This window comes from Periophthalmus magnuspinnatus, chromosome 8, assembly GCF_009829125.3.
Source record: "Periophthalmus magnuspinnatus isolate fPerMag1 chromosome 8, fPerMag1.2.pri, whole genome shotgun sequence".
Taxonomy (NCBI): Eukaryota; Metazoa; Chordata; class Actinopteri; order Gobiiformes; family Gobiidae; genus Periophthalmus; species Periophthalmus magnuspinnatus.
In genome coordinates this window covers 19,737,540-19,762,197 of record NC_047133.1, presented here as the reverse complement: position 1 = coordinate 19,762,197, position 24,658 = coordinate 19,737,540, and the positions used below count along the sequence as shown (strand labels likewise).

Below are 24,658 nucleotides of genomic sequence, written 5' to 3'. Positions count from 1 at the left end.
GAAACGTGTGAATGAAACAAAACACAACTCCAGATTGTGTTTTATATTTCACTCATGTGTTGTTAATTTGTTAAAGTGTAAATGTAGTGATATTGACTCAAAATGTGTATTTCTTTTTGCTCAAAGCCGAAGCTTGAACTAAAAATATTCAATCAGGATGTTTCCATAAACATGGTAAAAAATAACTCCTCAAATCATATGAAAAGTACTTTTCACTTTTCAGTCCAGTTCAAACATGTAGTGGAGTAGAAAGTACAGATACTGCTCTCAAATGTAGTGAAGCAAAAGAAAAAAGTATCCACTGTAAAATGTACTTAAGTAAAATACAGATACCTAAAAACTTTACTACTTGTACTTCGTAACCTTCGTAACCACAGGTTACAGCGCTGACTTGAGGTTATTATAGTGTCAGTCTATGGGAGAAGATGGACTGAAGCATCACAGCAGATCTGAGGCCACACATCTGTCCCACTGTTTTTCTGTGCTCAGTTTATAAAAACATTTCTGTTCAAATGAAGCCAGTCTATTTACACATATATCTATATACTTGTGTTGGAGTTTGACTTCGCCTGGGCGCTCAAGCACTGTGTGACTGCTGGACTGGGTCAGACCCATCTGTGGCTCTGGACTAAACGCAGCAGCAGGACTGATTCAACATGGATTCTTAGGAGATTAAACATAGTTTCTTGGGAGACTGTGAACTCACAAATAACACAAACATTTATTTTGCTGCACAAAACTGTAGTAGTGGCACTTTCACTTCACATGAAGAAGACATGGTCCACACTGCTCCTGAAAGTGCCCCAGCAGCACTGACGGATGGGTCAAATACAGAGACAGACTTCTCTACAGGAACTAGAGTGTAACTTAACCTGTATTTTAATTGTATAAGTACTCTATTATACTATACATGTCACATTTATAGATAAGGCAAGTGTATTTGTATAGAACAATTTCTACATAAAGTAATTCAGAGTGCTTTAGAGAATAAGAAGGACATTAAAATCAGAATACAAGAAATCAAAACATAAATAATCATCATAAAAATAACATTAAAAGAGAAGATTAATAAATAAAAACCTTTCAGTCATATGCACAGCAAAACAGAACCGTTTGGAGCCTGGATTTAAACATTGTCAAAGTAGAGGCAATGCTGATTCACCATGTTTAGTCCTGGTTTATTTCTGCTTTAGTCCTTCTTAAGTCCATGTTTAGTCCTGACTCTGGGCACCAGCAGGAGGCCGGTCCCTGAAGTCCTCAGAGTGTGAGATGGTTCCTGTGGCTCTAACATGTGGGAGATGTTCTTTGGTGCTGGTCCATGGAGAGATTTGTCACAAGCAGAGCTGCTTTAAAGTCTATTCTCTGAGCCACAGGAGCCAGAGACCTGAGCACAGGACACATGTGTGAAGTACTTCCTGGTTCTAGTCAGGAACTGAGCAGTAGCATTCTGGATGTACTGCAGCTGTGTTAAGGCTCGTTTGGAGAGGCCAGTGAGCAGGACGTTACAGTAGTCTAACCTATCTGTTTATATAGTGCTTTTATGTCTCTCAGTTTACTCTGGGGCAAAGTGGGTTACGTGTCTTGCCCATGGACACAACTACTGCATATAGATGAAAGTGGAGATCAAACTAATACTTCTTTCACAGTATATGTAATGCCAGATCTGCAGTTTGTCTTCATCTCACATATTTACATACTCTGCATACAGTCTAATCTAATCCTACAGCCATTTAGCCCTCTGCACTGTAAACACATTCAGTTATTTTCCATGAGATCCCAATCACAGATCCCAAGACAGATGCTTTCCAATTAAAATGCATGGTCCATAGAGCTGTGTGAGTGTAAGAGGACAGCAGAAAAAAGCACTTCTCCAGCCACTGCGTCCTTGAGAGGCCCAAACAAACAGATAGAACAGATAGCAGCAGAGTCAACACAAAACTGCAAGCAATCATTTTGTACAAGGACAAACGAAGGGGATTCATGTGAGCGTACGGACCTGTTTTAAAGCTGCATTGTGGAACTTTTGCCCCCATGGAGATGATGTTACTATTGCTAAAAAGTTCTGCAATTTGGCGTTCAACATATCTATATTGCATTAATCGATTGCAAGTGTCAAAAATACATGTGGGAAAAAGTGACAGGGGTTTCTTCCACAGATCTGACCCGCTTGTCTCCATGGAGATAGACTCGTTTAATGCCGGACGTGGGATATTCCAGGCGAAGTTATAACATCTCCATAGAACTACACCAGAAAGGTATAGAACAAGTCCTCTTAGGCATTATTATTTTACATTTTTGTGTGGGTTAGAGCCAAAAAAGATTACAGATTGAAACTTTAAATAACTTTTATCTGGTTTGAAAAAAAAAAAAAAAATCTATTAGTAAATGGTCATTGGTATTTATATATAGCACTTGCCCACCTTCAAGGCACTCAAAGCACTTTACCACTCCCCCATTCACACACCAGTGTACGCAGACACTGGGGGCGAGGTGGGTTAAGTGTCTTGCCCAAGGACACAACTACAACATTTATTTGTTGGAGCTGGTATCACGGCGCCAACCTTTTGGATCAGACGACCAACACTCAACTAACTGAGCTACAGTCGCCGTCACACAAAGAAAAATGTGAAGTTTTTGTGTAATGTGAATAAATCCAATACTTACAGAGAAGATTTTACTGCAACCATAAATCAGATCAAATTGTGAGAGTTAAAAGGTCAATTCTACGAGTTTTTCAGTGTTAAACTATAGAATCTTTACTGTATTGATCCTTAGCCTAACCCGGGTAAAGCTAAAAAAACAAACAAACTGTGCTTCTCTCTTGGTCGTCATATCGCCAGATGAGGGACGAGAGTTTCCCCTATTGATCACATTGCACTTTACCATGAAATATCCAAAACGTAAATTCACAAATGTTGAAGGCGATCAATTCAAATCATCAGTTTTCAAAGATTTGCATTTTCACAATATTCATTTTAGCTGCCTCCATCTGTATTAACCAACACTCGTCTATTGAATGTTGTGATGTCATCTGAAACCCGGCAATAAGACTTTGCACTCCTCCCACGACTGCACCGGGGTAATTCAGTTTTGCGCTCCTGTTAGCCATCGTTAGCATGACTCGTTAGCAAGACAGGAAATGGAATAGAACAGCGTGTAACAAACATAGACTGTATATATAAATGGACATAGCTAACCCGCTACCCGCCACGTTCTAAATAACATTAGCAACAGGTTTGATTGACAGCGTTACTCTTTGGTTGCTATGATACTCGCAATCGGAATTCCACATATGAAAACAACCCATTTCGTCTTATTTTTCTCAGACCTTCAGACCGGCTCCGTCCTGCTGCTTGTGTAAAATAAGTCTAATAGTGTTCCAGAGGGATGTGTTTGCTACAACAAAAATGAACATGTCAATCATTTTGCACTGTCCCAATAATAATATTTAACATAGGCCTATATTCTTTAGTTCTTGTGGATAAGTGGTGACATGTTCCTTCTGTGTGAGTTTGCATGTTCTCTCTGTGTCTGGGTGGGTTTCCTCAAAGCGCTCCCGTGTCTCCCATCAACCAAAAACAAGCACAACAAATAAAATCCTCCAGCTAAAGTATAGTCCTGACTTGAGATCTGGAGATGGGTCCCTGGATGCAAACAAAACACAACTCCAGGTATGTTTTTGAGAAGGTAACAACATTATAACATGGATTAAAGCTCACAAGAGTCACTTTTATGTAATATAGGACTTTTAATATTAGTTCTACCACCTCCTTTAATAATGATACTACTACACCACAGAGAAGTTACTGCATTTCTACTGCATTTCTGTCATATGTTCTAGTATGTGTTTACGGTAAGAAATTGAAAACTGAAAAAGTCTTACTGCTCTAAAAAGTTGAATTTGGATTTGAAATATAAGTTTGAGAAAATTCTGGACTTTATATTTGAATCCCTTTAGCCCAGTGCTCACTCTCTTTAAACAGAAAGATAAATGAACCCAAAACAAAAGGTTATCTATAGTGGGACCAGAGCAGAATGCTGAAGGCTGTGTTCAGAGAGAGAGAGAGGTGAAAATACATCATTTATTTTGGAAAGAATCGTATTGTAGCTGGTAAAAGCGGCACTGCACTTGTTTGAAAAGTTCTACAAAGTCAACATTTACCCACTCTCTCTTTCACTCAGTCCCACACTCCTGTTCTCTCTCTCCATGTCTGTCTTTCTCTCTCTCTCCCTCTCTCCTCCCCCTCCCTCATCCTCCTGTCCTCCCTCTGTTTCCACATTTCTGTTTAAACAATGTACATGGACTTGTCCTGTCTGTCCTCATCACTGTCACTTCAATGAAAACTGCTGCAGTTGTCACACAAATGACTCCGGGCCTGTGACTAAATCAAAATGTTATTCTTAAAAACAAATTACGGGAGCGATAACAACATATCACTTTTAAATATTTGTGTTTGTGATCATAGACTGAATAAAGAAGTGGACTAAGTGAGTGTGACGTCACTTATAGCGTTTGGCTCCCGTCGAATGAAGCTCAACGAGGCGAATTTGGAGCAGAGTTCCATATTTGGAATTCTGACCACGAGTATCATAGCAACCAAAGAGCCAATCTGGAGCGAGGCTGTTGAAGGTAATGCCCCTTCCCATTTGTATTACTGGTTTACCAAGTAGCAGGCGCTTAGCAATGGTGTCAGTCAAACCTGTTGCTAATGCTAAGGTTCAAATCTTGATTTATGGACACAATAGTGAAATAAAAACACCAGGATCATGTAGAGCGGGTTAATATGAACATTTTAAGACGAAAATGATGAGTCTGACAACAGCAGTTACAGAGAGAGGGGCCACAGTTTTTCAATAGAAAGTGAATCGGAGTCAGAGTCGATGGAGCCGGAAGTGCATCCATGATCACTTCCTATTTGAGACGCTTCGGCTAGCAGGTTAGCTCTGTCCATTTATATATACAGTCTATGATTGTGAAAAAGACACAGATTTCTTTTGCTGTTTTTCCCTTTTTAATTCTATAACAGATCAACATAATAAAGTAGTAAGCATATATTTTCACTACATACTGATTCCGCTTAGATACTATATTTCACATCAATAGTGTTTTCTGGTGGTGGTCCATCACCAGCTTGTCTCCATGAAGATGTTATTGCTTTGCCTGTAACGTTCCACTGTATGACATTAAACTTCTCCATCTCACATTCATTCAGTTGTACATATGTTTCACTTTGTCAAAAATATCTTACTGGGTTACTTCTCTACACATCTAACCTGTAACTCAGCCTGATGGCATCACCTGCACCTGCTCGTCTCCATGGATACATTTAACGCCCTATTGTGGAAGATTCAGCACAGACAAGCAGGTTGCAGACTCTTTAAGTAGATGTATGTTTTAAATGTTTTGTTGCTTTGACCACATCATGTTGTAAGCAGAGACTCTATATATAAATGGACATAGCTAACCTGCTAGCTGCTGCGGTCTAAATAGGAAGTGAGCATGGGCGCACTTCTGGCTCCATCGACTCTGGCTGCAATTCACTTTCTACTGAAACACTGTGGCACCTCCTTGTGTAACTGCTGCTGTCAGATTCGTCATTTTGGTCTTAAAATGTTTGTATTAGCCCGCTCTACATGATCCTGGTGTTTTTATTTTGCGATGGTGTCCGTAAATCAAGATATGAACATTAATAACAGACAAATCAGCTAGCATTTAGGTCAAACAGGTTTGATTGACGGGATTGCTAAGCACCCACTCCCTGCTAAACCAGCAATGTGGAAGGGGCGTAACCTTCAACAGCCTCACTCTGGATTGGCTCTTTGGTTGCTATGATACTCGTGGTCAGAATTCCAAATATACAACTCGGCTTCATTTGACTTGAGCTGAACACTACGGGTGCCGTCACACTCACTTAGTTCACTTCTTTACACAGTCGATGGTTGTAAGTTTAATGTGCCTGTTCAAATCGCCCAGTCCGCAGTTTCATGGCAGAGGTGAATGAACTCACAGACAGGGGGTGAGTGAGGACAGGCCGCTCCTACGGTGGCCTGGCTGGGTCACACTTTTCTATACAATGCACAGCTCTCTAACACAGCCACTCAACACTGGGACGCCTGTTTTGTAATGGGCAGCGAGCCAAGAGGGCAAGGAGTGGGAGGAAACCAAAACAGTCAGCTGACAGGGCGCCCACGCCTCAGGACAAAGATCAACGAGAAACACTTTACCCAGAGTTCAGTTCTATTCTCAGAGAATTCGGGGCATTTTTTGGAGGTTTCTATGGTGCGATGGAGCCAGAATGCTTGTTTTACCAGTGCGGGACAACAGTGCTTTGTCAGAGCAGACCAGTGTAGTGAGGCAGTAAGCATAGTGTAGAAAAGTCACGAGTTACGATGAGCGCATACTTTCATCGTGTCCTCGGGCAAGACACTTCGCCCAACTTGCCTGTGTAAATATTACGTGTGATCAGTCCTATATTACGCAAAATTTACTTTTGTGAACTTTAAGCAATGTTATAAAGCAGTGGTACAAGTATTCATAGTGGTAATAGTAACAGTTTTAGTACTTGTAGTCACAACAGTGTAACTTTCACTATTATGACAATCAATAGTTGTAGTAGTAGTAGTAGTAGTAGTACCGATAGTAGTAGGAGCAGTTGTAGTGACAGCTGTAGTAGCAGTATTAGTAACGCTAGTTAGCAGTAGTACATATTAGCATTAGTTGTAGTAGTGTGTGTCTTACCATGCTGTAGTACAAATAGTAGCAGTAGCAGTAATTGTTAACAGTAGTGTATGTCACAGTAGTGTATGTGTGTATGTTGCAGACCTTGAGGTCAATAGTAGTAGTTGTAGTAGTATCGGTAGTAGTAGCTTTAGTAGTAGTAGTTGCAGCAGCCATTATAAACAGTAGTAAAAGTGTATGTGACTTACCATGTTAAAGGCATTGAGGATAATAGTAGTAGAAATTGTCGTTACAGAAAAAAGTAGCAGTACTGCAGCAGTAGCAATAGTAGCAGCAGTGTCTATGTGACATGTCATAGGCATTGAGGCATTGCAGTAGAAGCAGTAGTAGTTCTAAGCAGTAGCGGCAGTGTCTATGTGTCTTACCATATCGTAGTTATTGAGGAAAATAGTAGTAGAAGTAGCAGTTACAGTAGGAGTGGTAGTAGCAGTAGTAGCGGGTCTATGGGACTTACCATATCGTAGGCATTGAGGATAATAGTAGCAGAAGTAGCCGGTACAGTAATAGTTGTAATAGTTGTAGTAGCAGGAGTAGTAGCGGTAGCAGCATGTCTCTGTGACTTACCATGTGGTTGGCATTGAGGATAATAGTAGTAGTAGCAGTAGTAGTTACAATAAGAGTGGTAGTAGCAGTAGTAGTAGCAGTAGCAGCGTGTCTATGGGACTTACCATGTCGTAGGCATTGAGGACCTTGCGTAGCAGCTCGGGCACTGGCCCCTGAGCCTCCATTGCGGGATAGGGCCCGCTCAGGTCCACTGTCACCTTCAGAGAGCGCTCACTGTTCATGAGCCACGTGGACACGGTCAGGATGCACTGCTTCATGTTGGCAGCAGGGGTCAGGCCACACAGCTCTTTGAATGACACCATGGCATTCTGGAGAAAAAAAGAACCAACAATAGGTTATTTTTGGTTGCCTGATACTTAAAAAAAAAACAAAAAAAAACACTAAGCTATGTTATTGTTTTGCCTGAAATGTTAAACAGCATTTATTTATTTATTTAGAAGGTTAGCCCCTGGAGATTTGTTGTCTGGATTGCGAGGGAGTCCTCAACATGATAACAGAAAAATGGAAATTACAGAATGACACTGGATTTATTCAGTTACAGTTATTCTTCAGGCTAAAATCTTAGAATAACCTGCATTGTTACTGTGAGCTGGGACACCGCTCCACAGATCAAACACAGATAAAAGAGACAAGGATACAACAGACCTTTGGCGAGAAAAGTTACATAGTGCACCTTTTATCTGCAGAGCAAGGGTAGACCAATTATCATAAAAAGAAAATAAAAGTTTTTTTGTGTGGGTGTCAGGCAGTGTTATCGATGGAGTTCATTGCTGGCTGCGAGTTGGAATTTGATTAAATTAATAAATTTATTAAATGCAGATTCAGATTATGGGAGGAGCTTGGAGTAGAGACACTGCTCGTCCACGTGGAGAGGAGCCTCCTGGGCCCCTGCCTGGGGACGTGCTCCGGGCATGTCTCAATGGAAGAGGGACTATGTCTCTTGACTGGGAATACCTTGTTGTCCCAGGAAGTATCTGGGATGAGATAAATCTAGGAGTCCCTGTTTAGACTGCCCCCGTGACTCAGCCCCGGATTAGCGGAAGAAAATGGATGGATAGATTGATGGATGTTAAATTCAGACTTATTATATATCATCATCATATATCATCATCCACTGAGGCTTATAAGATGATTTTATTTTTATTTTGAATCCATAAAAAATAATAAATTGCACAGCCCCATCTGTACGTAAACCTTCAGAGCAGCAGTAGTTGCAGCAGTGAGAGATGGTAGACCTGATATTATAGAGGTTTATCTTGAATTGTTATTTGAAGATGCTTTTTTCTGTAATAAAATAGAAAGTTAAATGGCTACTTAGGAACTGAATTCTTCAATCAGGTGAATGCATTTGAGTTATACAATAGAAAATCATTACACTGGGCCTGAGTCGTGTGTAACATGTGATACTCAGCTCAAGGACTTCCTCATTAAGATGTATACAGCAGATAGAGTGGACAAAAGTGCGTCACTGTTGCTGTCATTCACTCAGACAAAATGCAGTTGATTAAACAAGTCAGATTACCAGTGTCTAGAGCTGATTATGATCTGTCTGTGACTATAAGATGTTTAAAGGCCATTTACTTGATTCTTTCCACATATTTGAGCCAGATTTGTACAGATATATTGTACAAGCAGCTCTTTAGGTCAAAATAAGTCCACTGTGTACTGTCTGCATCTAATTGTAAAGCGTTTATTTATCTAAGCACCAGGAAGTATTCGGTTAGCATGTTAGGTGCTGTTAGCTTTAGCAGGACGATCAAACGCCGCTCTGATCTCTGAAAACTGTGAAAAGTCATTATAAACTCATCCCGGTGAGTAATTAGGATGCTCAGAAGGCGTAAGGTAAGTGTGGAATAACTTTGAACCACTGCGAACTGTTGAGAATGAACTACTGTATAAGTCACACCAGAGTATAAGTCACATCGGAGTATAAGTCACATCTGAGTATAAGTCACATCGGAGTATAAGTCACATCGGAGTATAAGTCACACCAGAGTATAAGTCACATCGGAGTATAAGTCACACCAGAGTATAAGTTACATCGGAGTATAAGTCACACCAGAGTATAAGTCACATCGGAGTATAAGTCACATCTGAGTATAAGTCACATCTGAGTATAAGTCACATCGGAGTATAAGTCACATCAGAGTATAAGTCACATCGGAGTATAAGTCAACCCAGAGTATAAGTCAACCCAGAGTATAAGTCACACCGGAGTATAAGTCACATCGGAGTATAAGTCACATCGGAGTATAAGTCACATCGGAGTATAAGTCACATCGGAGTATAAGTTGCACCAGAGTATAAGTCACACCAGAGTATAAGTTACATCAGAGTATAAGTCACACCAGAGTATAAGTCACACCGGAGTATAAGTCACATCTGAGTATAAGTCACACCGGAGTATAAGTCACATCGGAGTATAAGTCACACCTGAGTATAAGTCACACCGGAGTATAAGTCACACCGGAGTATAAGTCACACCAGAGTATAAGTTACATCAGAGTATAAGTCGCACCGGAGTATAAGTCACACCAGAGTATAAGTCACATCGGAGTATAAGTCACATCTGAGTATAAGTCACATCGGAGTATAAGTCACATCTGAGTATAAGTCACATCGGAGTATAAGTCACATCGGAGTATAAGTCACACCAGAGTATAAGTCACATCGGAGTATAAGTCACACCAGAGTATAAGTTACATCAGAGTATAAGTCACACCAGAGTATAAGTCACATCGGAGTATAAGTCACATCTGAGTATAAGTCACATCTGAGTATAAGTCACATCGGAGTATAAGTCACATCAGAGTATAAGTCACATCGGAGTATAAGTCAACCCAGAGTATAAGTCAACCCAGAGTATAAGTCACACCGGAGTATAAGTCACATCGGAGTATAAGTCACATCGGAGTATAAGTCACATCGGAGTATAAGTCACATCGGAGTATAAGTTGCACCAGAGTATAAGTCACACCAGAGTATAAGTTACATCAGAGTATAAGTCACACCAGAGTATAAGTCACATCGGAGTATAAGTCACATCTGAGTATAAGTCACATCTGAGTATAAGTCACATCGGAGTATAAGTCACATCTGAGTATAAGTCACATCTGAGTATAAGTCACATCGGAGTATAAGTCACACCAGAGTATAAGTCACATCTGAGTATAAGTCACATCTGAGTATAAGTCACATCGGAGTATAAGTCACATCAGAGTATAAGTCACATCGGAGTATAAGTCAACCCAGAGTATAAGTCAACCCAGAGTATAAGTCACACCGGAGTATAAGTCACATCGGAGTATAAGTCACATCGGAGTATAAGTTGCACCAGAGTATAAGTCACACCAGAGTATAAGTCACACCAGAGTATAAGTCACACCGGAGTATAAGTCGTACGGGAGTATAAGTCGCACCAGAGTATATTTTTCTTTTATCGTGTTTAAGACAGTAAAAATCAGGCATTATCTCAAAATAAATAATGAAAAAATAAACAACTATATATTCTGCTGTGTTGCCTGCCCTCGAACCATAAAGGCACTCTCTTTCCTCAATCATACTCTGCCATAGCTCCACCGCAGCAATAAAACCATCAACCACCTCAGACTCTCCTCCTCTTCTCCATACTCTTCCTTCACATGGTCAGAAATGTTTTGAGTACCATCCTGCAAGGGAGTCGAGAGAGGTGGACAAAGGGGTCTGTTATGCTCAGCCCTGGGGTCTTAGGGGCTCAGAATTGGACCCACTTCCCATGCATTTATATTAGAGGGGGATCCCATGTGGTTTATTGCTCCAGGCCACCAAATTTCTGTCGACAGGCCTGCATGTTGTATTTTAAAGTTGGTTAAGTGGTCTGTTTTAAAAGAATTCCATGCATTTCAGAACATGTTTGTATCGGTCTCAACTACAGGGTTAGCATGTTTTAAAACCCACTGGAGAAGTTATTCTAATTTGGTAAATAGTCACATTTTTTCCACCTTCAAAGCACCACTCACTCAGTCACACACACACTGGGGTTGATGGGTTAAGTATCTTGCCTAAGGACACAACAACAGCAGTCATCTGTGGGAGTTGGAATCGCTCAAACCACTCGACCGAATTTGCTTAACATTAACATATAAAATACATTGCAATTAGCTAACTATGCTAACTTCAATTGTGGTTTGAACTTTGAACTTTGTTACTTTCACCCCAGTAAGCTTCCCCTGGTTCAACTATCCACACAATTATATTAGAAACACTTTTGATATAGTAGCTTTTTGAACAATACTTTAAAACATATAGTGACGGCCATTTTTATCAGTCAATGTCAAATCTCCCCCACGGGTTTTTGAATCCCCCATTACCTGCTCCGTCTGATCCCTTCGATTTGTTTCATTTGTCGAGAACAAAAGACCCTTCCGACGGCCCTGTGACTTTGAGAAGACGCTTCGTTAATATTCCCTCCGAGTCACGCCTCTTTCTTCGCCATTTGGTAACCACCTCGCCCTGGTCGTCATACCGTATTGGGCGCACGTAACCGCATATTAGCATTCAGATGTGTGGTTGGTGCTGTCAATGGATTAACCGGCGCCAGTTGAAACGTGGAAGTAGGGAGGGGGGCGACTCCATTAGAAAGCTACAGAAAAGGATAATGAATGAGAAAGAGCCTGAGCGAGCCGAGATGTAGAGGTTTGAACAGAAGAAATCTATTAGGAAGGAACAAGCGGCCATGCTGAGTGACCACACACACGACGCACGCACAACACGCACAAAGACATACACAGGCACACACAAATATATACACACACACACACATATATACATGCACACACACGCACACAGGCACACACACAGATATATACACGCACACACAATAGATATATACACACATACGCACACAGGCACACACAAATATATACACACACAAATATATACACACACAATCACACACGGGCACACACACACACACATGCACGTACACACAGACCTGCATACATACACACACACACACATGCATACAGGCACAAACACACACACATACACAGGCATAATCACAGACACATATGCACGTGCACACAGACACACACACATACACACGTACACACAAACATGCATACACTCAGGCACGCACGTATGTACACACACACACAGGTACACACACGTCGGGTTTCCATGGTTTTTGAGGACATTACATAGATCTTAACTTTAACTCAAAGCCAAACTTTATAGAAGACATTCTGTGCTTTTGTCTGCTCCAGTTATAATCACACCCTAATCTATAATCTATATTGGAAGTACTTCAACTGACATCAGCAATAAAGAACAATAAGACTATGACAGCAAATGTTGAAATACACAGAATCATTAAAAGTCCTGAGCTGCAACAGATAAATAGCAGAATGAACCAATAATTTGCCGCAAAAGTTAGTTTTTCAAGCCTTAACAGCTCAATTTTGTACTATTATAATAAAACTTACAAAAATCTCCTCACTTTTGCAAGGAAACTGAGCGAAGATACTGAGCCCCAAAATATATTGATCCAGTAATTATCATGACAAGCCTAGACACAATACTTATAAGTGAATAATTATAAAATATTGCGGTACATAACTAGGTATTAGAAGTCATCACAGCTGCATGCTGTTGGATTCTATACCGAGCAGCAGATTTTGAGCCAAAATTCCCACACAACACTGCCAAATCCCACGTGTATCGCAGATTAAGAAAATAAAACTTTAGAACATAAGTAAAGAGAAGTGGGCGTGTACCGGCGCTGAAAACAGGGGCAGATCGGAGCGATGACGTCTTGAACACAGGATAAAAAAAGACTCCTCAAATCTGCATGAATCATTCTAAAAACAACATTGAGTGGGTGAAAGAGGAGGAAATGCAAGCAAAACATAGTTACAATCTCTAAAAATAAATTATTTTGCATGTTACGTCTCCTTTAACCAATTTGAACCCATATTAGAACTTTAAATCACCTTGTTGAAATAAATCATTTACACCAGGAAGACGTGATTTGAGCGTGTCCTGATTTTAGTCCCCACAGTGTGATAAATACACGCCTACACACAAACACACACACACACATAGACATACACACCACACAAACACACACATCCATCCACATAGACACACACACGTAGACACAGACACAAACACACACACAGACACACATGCACACACACCCCAACATACGCGCACACACACACATGTAGTGACACACACACATGTAGCTACACACACACGTAGACACACATGCACAGACACACACGCACCCATAGACACACACATGTAGCCATATACGCACACAAACACACACAAACATAGACACACACACACATAGACACACATGCACAGACACACACGCACCCATAGACGCACACATGTAGCCATACCCGCACACAAACACACACAAACATAGACACACACACAGTTGGGCTGGTTATGGAGCAGTGTGGGAATTGGCTGTCTCCCCGGGCAGGACCCCCAGACCTCTCCAGAGCGGCCTGCCACAGAGTGGCCTGCCACAGAGGGGCCTTTCAGAGTGGAGAGCAGACGGCCACGATCCGTATGGACACTTGGCCCTGGTTAACGCCACACGGGGAACGGCATGAACGCTCAGGACAGAAGTTTATATACAGTATTTCAAAATCAGTGAAAATGTTTAAAGACATATTGTGCTCTTGCCTGCTCTATATTTATCATTTCCGACACCCACAGATCTGTGTGTCATATACTGGACATTTTAAATTGCAATATCGATTTAGAAGGACTTAAAAGAAACATCGTCAACGAAATGAGCAGATCACGTCAGCGAGCAGCAGATTTTATTTTATTTTTTAAGAAATTAGAGAACAAAGTAAGTACAAAAAGCAGTTTCCTCAAATGGTCCATATTTCTCTATTTTCTGATCAATGTTATAAGGTTGTTTCTTCATCACAAACAAAACTGGAGTTGTGTTTTGTTTCATTCACACATGTTTAACACAAACCCTACATATTTAGGCTGAGTTCTCAAACTGAAAACACTCTGTTCCACTTTGTGATGTCATGCAGCAATACAATAAGTGCTCCACTGTGTTTTTAAACTCCACACACCTTCACTAGAATCATTTGGATGATTTCAGCCCTGGAATTGCCAATCTCTAGTAAACTTAAGATAAAATGTAGCTGTTAACTTGAAAACTACCACTTCATGACATCACAAGGTGGATTAGAGCATTTTAAGCGTTGCAAATGTAGACAGACTAATAATCTAATTTCCAATTTTGACAGACGGCCACAATTGAAACTGAAATGAGTTTTTGTTTGCATTTAATTTCTAAATGTAAAATAAAACACCCCTTATCGAGTTCCGGCTCTATCGACTCTGGCCAATTCACTTCCTACTGAAAAACTGTGGCTGTCTGTGTAACTGCTGCTGTCAGACTCACTATTTTGATCTCAAAATATTCATATTAACCCGCCCTACATGATCCTGGTGTTTTTGTGTCCCTTTTGTGTCCATAAGTCAAAATATGAACATTAATACCAGACAAATCAGGCGACTTCTTTCTACGTGGTCACTCTCGCTAGCGTTAGCAACAGGTTTGAATGGCAACATCACTAAGCGCCTACTCCCTGCTAAACCATGACAACAACAATACAAATCTTGAATGTTGAATATTTGGAAAAGGGGTCTATTCTCTAGTCTTGAGAATGCCCCAATTGAGGATTTGTCCAATGCAGAACAAAGCACAACCAGGCCCTTACATTAGCATCTATTGGCACACACATATACACACACACACATATATACACACACATATATACATAAACACATATTTCAGAGTATAGAAGTCCTTGTGTCCCAGTGCAGCCCATTAGCTTCATTATGAGACCAGGGGCCACAAGCACAAGATGTTTTCCTGATAATATTTGAGCAATAAAAGCCACAGTGTTTCAACGTGGCCCAATTAAAAGAGTTGTGGTTTTAATCAGTCTCTCCTCCCTCACCCCCTCACCCCTCCGCCCCCCTCAGAGCAGGATCTCCCCTACAACACTGCCTTTGTCTCAACACAAGCCCTTCATCTTCTATGCTGTTTATTCTTCCTCTCTCTGCCTTTGTCTCTTTAATGTTGTTTTTTCTTTTATCTCTTTATTCTTCTCGCTTTTTCTCTCTTTGTCTTCCTCTCTTTTATGTTGTTCTCATAGTGTTCTCTTTTCTCTCTCTGTCCTTGTCTCTCTATTCTTCTTTCTCTTCATTCTCTTTCTGTCTTTTCTCTCTAACCCGCTCTCTTTCTCCCTCTCTGTCTCTCTATTCTCTCTTTCTTCTCTCTTCTCCTCGTTCCCCCCTCTCCCACTTTCCCCTCTCTTCCTCTTTCTTTTGTCTCTCTCTCTGCCTTCCCCTCTCCAGCTCTCCCTCTTTCCCCCTCTCTTCCTCTCTCTCTTTCTCTATTCTCTCTTTCTTTCTTCTCTCTTCCACCCTTTCCCCCTCTCTTCCTCTCTATTTTTCTCTTTCAGTCTCTATTCTCTCTGTCTTTCTTCTCTCTCTTCCTCCCTCTTCCTCTCTCTATTTGCTCTTTCTTTCTTCTCTCTCTTCCCCTCTTTCCCCTCTCTTCCTTTCTCTCTCTCTCTCTTTCTACCCCCTTTCCCCATCTCTTCCTCTCTCTATTCTCTCTTTCTTTCTCTCTCTTCCCTCTTTCCCCCTCTCTTCCTTTGTCTCCCTCTCTCTCTCTTCCCCTCTTTCCCCCCTCCCTCTTTCCCCCTCTCTTCTTCTCTTTCTCTCACTCTGTCTCTATTCTCTTTCTTCTCCCCCTTTCTCTCTCTTCCCCTCTTTCTTTTGTCTCCCCCCCTCTCTTGCTCTCTCTCTCTATTCTCACTTTCTTTTCTCTCTCTCTCTATTCTCCCCCCCTCCCTCTGTCCCTGGCCCACAGTACACAGGGGCAGTGTTGGCAGTCCTTGACACCCGTTGTATTTCAGACGGTGCAGAGTGGGCAGGGGACGGCTCTTTGGGTTTCCTCTAAACCACAAAATCAAACACATTGTTTGTCTCTCAGTGCGATTTGAAACCCAAATCAGCCTTTTGATTGTTGTTCAAAGCAGACCAAACAGGGACAAATGCCTACAATACATCTGCATGCATAGATTAAAGAGCTACTATGCAACTTTTCTGCTGCAGCTACACAGGCAGAGCAATGACATCTCCATGGAAACAAGCAGGTGGTGGACCCTCTACCAAGAAGATACATAGTATACCTATGTAAACAGCATACTTTGGTTCACTGCAAACCACAAAAGTGTTCTCGCCCCTGTCTCTTCATAGCCGCATTTATTTTTAATATTTTGTATTGTATATACCAAGCTGTGGGTGTAGCACTTTTCTGTAGCACTCAAACCTGAACAATGAATGACTCTGAGTATAAGCTAATGGTAATAATGTATATATTTTGCATAATACATCTCATTGCCTGCGCTCTACTGTGTGCGCTCTATGGGTCCTGTGTGCGCTCTATGGGTCCTGTGTGCGCTCTATGGGTCGTGTGTGCGCTCTATGGGTCGTGTGTGCGCTCTATGGGTCCTGTGTGCGCGCTATGGGTCCTGTGTGCGCTCTATGGGTCCTGTGTGCGCTCTATGGTCCTGTGTGGGCTCAAGACCAGAGGTGACAGAGCTTTTTCTATGGCAGCGCCCAGACTATGGAACAGCGCCCTCTGCCTGTCAGATCCTCTCAGTCTTTAACACAGTTTGAGACTAGACTGAAAATACACCTCTTCTCCCTGGCATTTAATACTAGACAGGATATCTTGGTGTTTTGTTGTACTTTTCCTATGTATTGTGCGATCTGTATATTTGTTGTTTTTTTTTTGTTGACTTTTATGTGAAGCACTTTGGTCAGCTGAAGTTGTTTTGAATGTGCTATATAAATAAATTTGCATTGAATTTAAATAATATATGTTTGGAATGTATGCAATATCACTGGATCAATCCGAGTCCTGAGACAGAGGTAAAGTTACACCAACAGTTCAGACACTTCTTCTAAGACAAGCAGCCAAACCCAACACACAATAATATCAAGCTGTGACAACAGCAGGGATTGAACCACAAATCATCTGGTTATCAGACAAAGTTTACCAACTGAGCTAATGAAAAGTGTGTATCTAACATAACTGATGAGCATAGTTCCCCCAGAAACAAAAAAAGATGCAATATATCCAAGTCTGGGCTCTGGCGATTTGCTTTAATTCCCTTTAAAGCACTTTGTATTCTGGTGGTAAGTCCAATCTGGAGACCTGGGCAATGTCCCATTTAGATGCACTGGAGTCCACCAGCCGTGCATTTGCCATATTATAAGAGATTACATTAAGACCAGGTAGATTACAACAACTCTTTCACAGATGCTCAGTATATTGGTTTTGCTTGAATCGTGGGAAACGACTTTATATTAAACAACAATATTTTTAAGATGGTAAAAGACGGTGCCATAGTAAAAAGATACCACGTTATAAACCACGAATTTGGAGCAGAATTTGCATTTTCTTGGGTTTTTCTTATCAGCCTAAAACCATACACATCGAGCTTATCCCTCCAGTTAGGCGGGCTGTTCAAGATCTCAACAACTAGCATGCAAACATGCACTTCCTGATCTGTAAATGGTCAATTGGCCATGTTTTTATATACGTTTTTTTCCAAGTTCAAGGCTCTCAAAACGCTTTACATCAACAAAGCACTCACGGATTCACACGCACATTCATACATCAGTGTACACAGACACTGGGGGTGAGGTGGGTTAAGTGTCTTGCCCAAGGACACGACAACAGCATTCATCTATGGGAGCTGGAATCGCACCGCAAACCAGTTGGTCAGTGGATCTAACGTACCAGTCAATGATGTTTACGTTGAGAGCTGGATTTGAAGCCCCAACCGAGCTTCTGTTGCTCACTGTACTGGGTTAAGACAATATTTTTCTCAAATACATGGGAAAAAATGTGGTACAGGCTCTTTAACTGGAAATCATGAATCAGATATTACGTCTAAACGGTTATTTTTGCTCCAGAGAGAAGACAACATTTCCAAACAAAGACAAAATAACATGTCCTAACCTAACTAATAAGGTTACTATGGCAATACCTGTTTTCCTGCACTTTTTATTAGGAACGTTTTTTTAGTTCATGGACCTCAAGCTGTTATTAATGACGCTTTTTTCTTATCCCATGTATTTGTTAGCGCTGTTTGCCTTTTGGCCGCTCGATAGAACAGACCAACTGGAGACATTATGAATAAAAGAACGAGACTGAGGTGAAATGGTGTGGATAAATGGAAGCGTGCATGCGCTAGGACGCATGCTAGCGCTGCTTTGAAGAGTTCAAAGGTCGCTAGCCTCCAGGTCGGCGAGGTAGGCCGCTGAGGTCAAGGAAACAAAAAGGGCTTTCTTCTTCGTCGTCACACGTCAGAGCCACTCAACTGTCCAGATTGTTCTTAGCTGCTACAAGTGGAATGGTTCCTTTTTTTGAATTATATTTTGCAAACAAATTTTCTGGGGTTTGTGCCACGTATAACCTGAAATACACGTGAGTCTTGTCTTAGTTTAGTGGTTTACCGACAACAAAAAACATAAAACACTCTTTATTTAGATAATAGAATGTGATTTTTTGTCGGAGAGAAAACTTGCAAACATACAGCACTTCAGAGTCACACTGCGATCCAAAATTGCACTAAAAAAATCTGCGAAAAAAGCAAGACCGCAAAAGCTGAACCGCGACATAGTGAGGGACAACTGTATTGATTTTTAAAACTAAATTGTACAATACAAAATACAATACAATATTTGTTTTCCATAATAGCCCAGCCCTGTAGCTTTGAGTGCCCAATGGGGAAACCCTGTATAAACATGGTCTTTCACATTAGCCTCCCCTTCATCATGTCTAAACGCCTGTTCTAGTCTTAAAAGCCTCTTTCAACTCAATACTTTATATTCACTGAACCAACTTTTAAGTTTCATTTCAAAGACAATTATTTACATTTCAATCCCGGAGGAAACGTGCCGTGAAATGCTCAGTTGATGTGCTTCAAAACAAGATTTGCAAGTGTTTTTTCCCTTCACCTTGCGCCATTTTCCCAGAGCGAACCCAAAGATTACATTTACGGTGAAGGGTGAGCCGCTGTTGCCGGGCAGATTAAAGTGTCAGTTTTGACACATAGCACAACGCCGATTATTTCCAAACTTAGTAGTGCATATTTGATTGGATTTTAAGCACTTTAAAATTTGATTCGGTTAAGTGTGAGTGAGATTAGCAGCTGGGGAGTTCACCCTGGGCTGTAATCCAGACAAGGTTGAGCTATTAATTTATAACATATTATAATTTGGGTGATGACAAAGTGGTATTGGAAGAGCATGGCATAAATGTACAGAGAGTTATGTATAATCTAAACAGGGCCACAGGTCCACCCGGCCAAGATCCAGAGGGGGGGTGGAGCAGCCAAAAATGGTACTCAAGTAAAAGTACCATTACTTCACAATAATATTAAGCAAGTAGAAGTAGTGATCCAAGACAGAAATCAAGTAAAAGTAAAGCAAGTGGTGGAAGAAGTACTCAATTTTGTTGCTTAAGTAAAAGAACAGATGCAGAGGCAAAAAATACTCAAGTAAACTTAAAGTATCAAATGAAAAATCTACTTAAGTAAAACTATTAGAGTATCTGTTTTAAAATGTACTTAAATCAGACCTATTCTGCAAAATGGACTTTTAATCAAGAGCTTTTAATCCTGTTCTAGTCGTTTCTTCTCACTGATCCTCTGAAGTTGCACTTGGAGTGATTCATGTTTGAGCAATCGCTTATTTTCACTACGCCATTTTGCAGATGTGCCCCTGTTTTTCACCACTGTACACTTGTCCCTCACTATGTCACGGTTCGCCGCCTCACTGTTTCGCAGATATTTGCTTTTTTACATCGTCTGAACGTGCATTGTGTTGTGCGTCCTGATTGGCTGTTGGACTGTAGACCATTGTGTTGTGCGTCCTGATTGGCTGTTGGACTGTAGACCATTGTCCATCAGTCTCCTCCGTGCCGTGTCTCCTGTACAGTACAGAATGTGTTCAGACAAATTTACATAAACATTGGATCTCAGTGTGACTCTGAAGTGCTGTACGTTTGCAATTTGTTTTCTCCCCGACAAAACCCACAATGTCGATGAAACGTTCTGCACCGACAAAGACGCCTACGAAGGTTTGAACTTTGAGAGAGTTTAAACGAGAGAGAAATGTGAGAAAATGTTAACGCCTGTGTGAGAAAAGTGTATAAAGTGTGTGGTGAGGGGTTTTACAGACAAAAACATAGAGAATAATGTAAAAAATAAAGCTGATACTTCGTGGGTTTCACTTATTGCGGGTTATTTTTAGAACGTAACTGTATACTTAGTTCGTTCTCCAGTTTTATTTTCTTAAATCGGTGATACTTGGAATATTCCGCAGCCAAATTATAACAACGATCCACAACTGTCAGAGATTATAACTATAGAGCGACACAAACACAATTCGTCTGATTTAAAACGACTCAGTTGAAGACAGTAAAGTGCACATTTTAAGACAGAAAAAACGTTTGCAAGACGGTGTAAAGGGAGCTACTTTTGTGAAGAAAGCATCACTCAAAACAGAACAGAAATAGGACTGAGATTTCCACGTGAAGTTTTCTACAGAAGCATTCTCAAAACATGGAATAAGACACAACAAGACAAACAAATGACAAGAGGAATTAACAATACTGAAGGTGAGAGCTAATGCACAATAGGGACATTAAGACCCGTAAAAATGTTATTAAGTGAAGAAAGGCAGGGCAGTTTCAGTCTAAAACTCCTCCCTTTGGGGCTGGACCTCGTTAATAAACTCTACAGCCTCAAATCACAGTTCCATCAAATGGGTTCTGGATGAAGCTGAAACATCTCCAGATCCAGGTGACCACAGCTGAAACCTTCTCTACAATGAACCACTACTGGACAAACGGGGGATTACACCGTCGTTCTGCTCGGCCATAGTGGAAAAAATCTTTGCTATTGTCAGGTGGTGATGGATGTGCTCTTACAAAACAAAATAACTGACCTTTTAATGTTTTAATATTGTCTTTAATATTGTTTTTTTCATGTGCAAACATTTAAGAAACGCAACAAAGTGAAGTTTAAATGCAAAGAAACTTTATTTAGATTTAGGTTTTATATTGAAGGAAATGCTCATGTTACACCCACAGCACCTGGAGAAAAGGTGGAGTAAACCGGTGCAGGAGAGTATTTGAGCAGGGCTAATTTTGACCCCACTCGTGGAAGAGTGTAGGTATTGGTAAGTTGTGCATCCAAGGGTTAAACAATAAAGTAAAGTAAAAGTATTTTGTACATATTTTGGGTCTTATAAAGCTTCAAATGTAGTGAATTTGATAAAAAATTTGTGCTGAATTTTGAAACAACTGAATCAATTGTGTTAAAAATAAACCCTCGGCCTTTTCAGCAGGTCTCAGACAGTAATTTAAAAAAAAAAACTTTTACTTTTTACCCCTGTTCAAAAATGTAGTGGAGTAGAAAGTACAGATACTGCTCTCAAATGTAGTGACATAAAAGTAAAAAAGACCTGCTTTAAAATCTACTTAAGTAAAGTACAAATACCTGAAATGTATTAAGTATCGTACTTTACTACTTTTACTTCATTACATTCCACCACTGCCATTACTTCACAATGATATTACTCAAGTAGAAGTAATGATCCAAGAAAGAAATGAAGTAAGAGTAAAGCACTTGAGAAAACTACAGCTAAAAAAAATGGATAAAACTGCCTGTTTTATCACGTCAGTGTACTTGGAAGAACAAAACATTCATTAATTCATAATTGCCACGTTTCAAGAATTTCAAAAACACAAATGTTCAGATCATTTCATATCATCTGCATGAAGCTTTTGTCGCTGTTACACTGTAAAATAGATGGAAAAACTACTCAGAGAAGTACAATTTTATACCAAAAAACAAATAAATACTTGTACTTGATTACTTCTTACAGGTTTCTCATGTGGCACTGAAGGATGGGTCAAATGCAGATGACCCAGTTCTTCAGTTTAAATTGGAATCATGACACTTGGTACATACTCCACTTTACCTGCAAACACATAGCACTAAATGTGTAATTTTTTCCAGGTCCATCACCTGTTTGTTTCCAAGGAGATGTTATACTTTGCCACTAAGACAAGTAACAGGTCAGTTCTGTGGAAAGGTGACCCCACTCACTCAATCTATGCTTTTCAAGGCATTTTTTAAGCGATAAAAGTAAGTAATAGTAATGAAATGAGTGCTAGATAGAAAACTTCGATGTGCAGAAAAAAATGATTTATTCACAGGGGAGTCGACGAGGGGGAAGAAAGGGGCCCAGAATCGGAGCCTCTTCCTATTAATTTGTATTAGAGGGGGCCCCGTGTGAGGGTTATTGGCCCGGGCCCCAAATTTCAGTCAACAGCCCTGCTTATTCACAATATTCTCTGCTAAAGTGTAGTTGTTTTTACTGATATCAAAGTGATTCATAATATTAAAATTATAATGATTCATATCCATAACATTTTAAACTGTCAGCAACTTTAATAATTATCGTGATATAATTGTTTATTGCAATTATTTTGGCCATGATAATCGTCACACAAAATTTCAATATCATTCCATGCCTACTCGTGATTTTTTTACCTACTCAACCAACAAAACATGGCAAATGGAAACTACAACTAGGGTTGGGACGATATACGATAATATCGTTAATCGCGATAAATAAGGTCCACAATTAATCGTTCGCGGCATTTTTTAATAATCGTGATCATCGCGCACGATTATAATCGCCTTTACGGCACCACACTGCCTCATGTTTCCAGTTAAAATACAATGTTAGTTTGTGGTGTTTGCCCACTCTGACATAGCAATGACACTTGTAGCTTCTGTGCTTATCTCTGTCTGAACTATATTCTGTCAGATATCAACAAGAAACAAAGTCTGATCCGTAGCTCTCCACAGGAACATACCAGCGCGCGCCTCACCCGTGCGCACAGATGAGATGCTAATGTGTGTACATCTTATATTTTTACCTACAATAATGCAAACTACAGAATAAAACAACACCTTTTAAACAATAGACAAATTATGTCTAATTCATACAGCTGAACACAAATGTGCCAGAGCGCATGGTCCGAATGTGCACTATGTGCACAGAAGCAAAGCTAACGATTATACACGGTATATTTTACCTACAATTAAGTCAATAGCAGAATAGTAAACCACGCTTACCGATCGAGAACAGCATCCAATCCGTCAAAAAATAAGGTCCTTTACTCCTGAGTCCACTGTGGGATCTTTAATCTTTGCCACGAACCGCTCCGGGTCCGAGATGCCTCTAGTTTAACTTGTACAAACATCCACAGTGTCCTCGATCACGTACCCCCTTTGGTTTGTCCGTTTCGTCATGTTTAAAACGCAAAACAACAGTGCGTAAAATGCACCATTATGCACACATTTCTGCCTCCACTCGTTTCCCAATTCACCAAAGTGCCTTCATTAAAAAAATTAAGTGTTCGTCGACGGGCACTTGCGTCACTTCCGCCGCAACAAGGACTGGTCCATTTCGACAGCATGGCATTGAGGAGTACATATTTTCTTCCGGGTACGTCTGTTTACGGAAAACCATGGCATGTGATACATCATCCTGTCCCGCTGCTCATTGGCTGTAAGGGGAAAACGTCACTAAATGTGTGTGATGTAATTGGTTGATTCTACAAGGGGAAGAGTGGGGCGTAAACTTTCAGTCACCTGTTGCACTGATTCGCTGTCTGCAGCCTCAGTAACCCACAACCCCCACATTATTGGCCAACACTGGTGTCAATCACAAGCTAACGCGTGTGTTTAGCACTGGAGAACAAAGTTGGCGCTGTCAGAAGTTTATTATGCCTGAAATCGACAAAAGAAATGCAAAAAAGTGACGGAGCAGATTTCATATTTGGAGTACTTTCCTGCAGCAGATTGGACATGGAGGATCTTATTTTGTGGACATAATTTCTTGACTGGAATATATTCTCTGGACCTTTACGGAACAAATGAGACCAACTTTGTGTGAATATGTTGATGTTTGACAGAACCAGAGCGCTCAATGGTAAGTGAAGTCCAGATTCACACTTTGTGACTTTTCTGTAAAAACGCCTTTCCTGTCAGCACTGTGGTGATTGCAGGTGAAAATGGTTTGCATAACCAGAAAGACGAGCGCCGCAGCTTTCATTTGATGTGTAGATTGTTTGTGCGGGTGACGCAGAAGTGTATGTACATTGCTGTAAAGTTGTAAAGTAGGCCTGGGCCGTCGGAACGTTAACAGGTTAATAATTATCGC

General features: G+C 40.6%; 1 protein-coding gene across 1 annotated transcript in view; it reads right to left on the bottom strand.

The window, feature by feature from the left end:
• Positions 1-24,658, bottom strand: part of plcl5 (phospholipase C like 5) — a 175,983-nt gene that overhangs the window by 37,568 nt on the left and 113,757 nt on the right. The window contains exon 3 of the mRNA XM_033971399.2: positions 7,408-7,611. Within this exon, the coding sequence (XP_033827290.2) occupies positions 7,408-7,611 (204 nt within the window). The remainder of the gene's footprint in view (positions 1-7,407; positions 7,612-24,658) is intronic.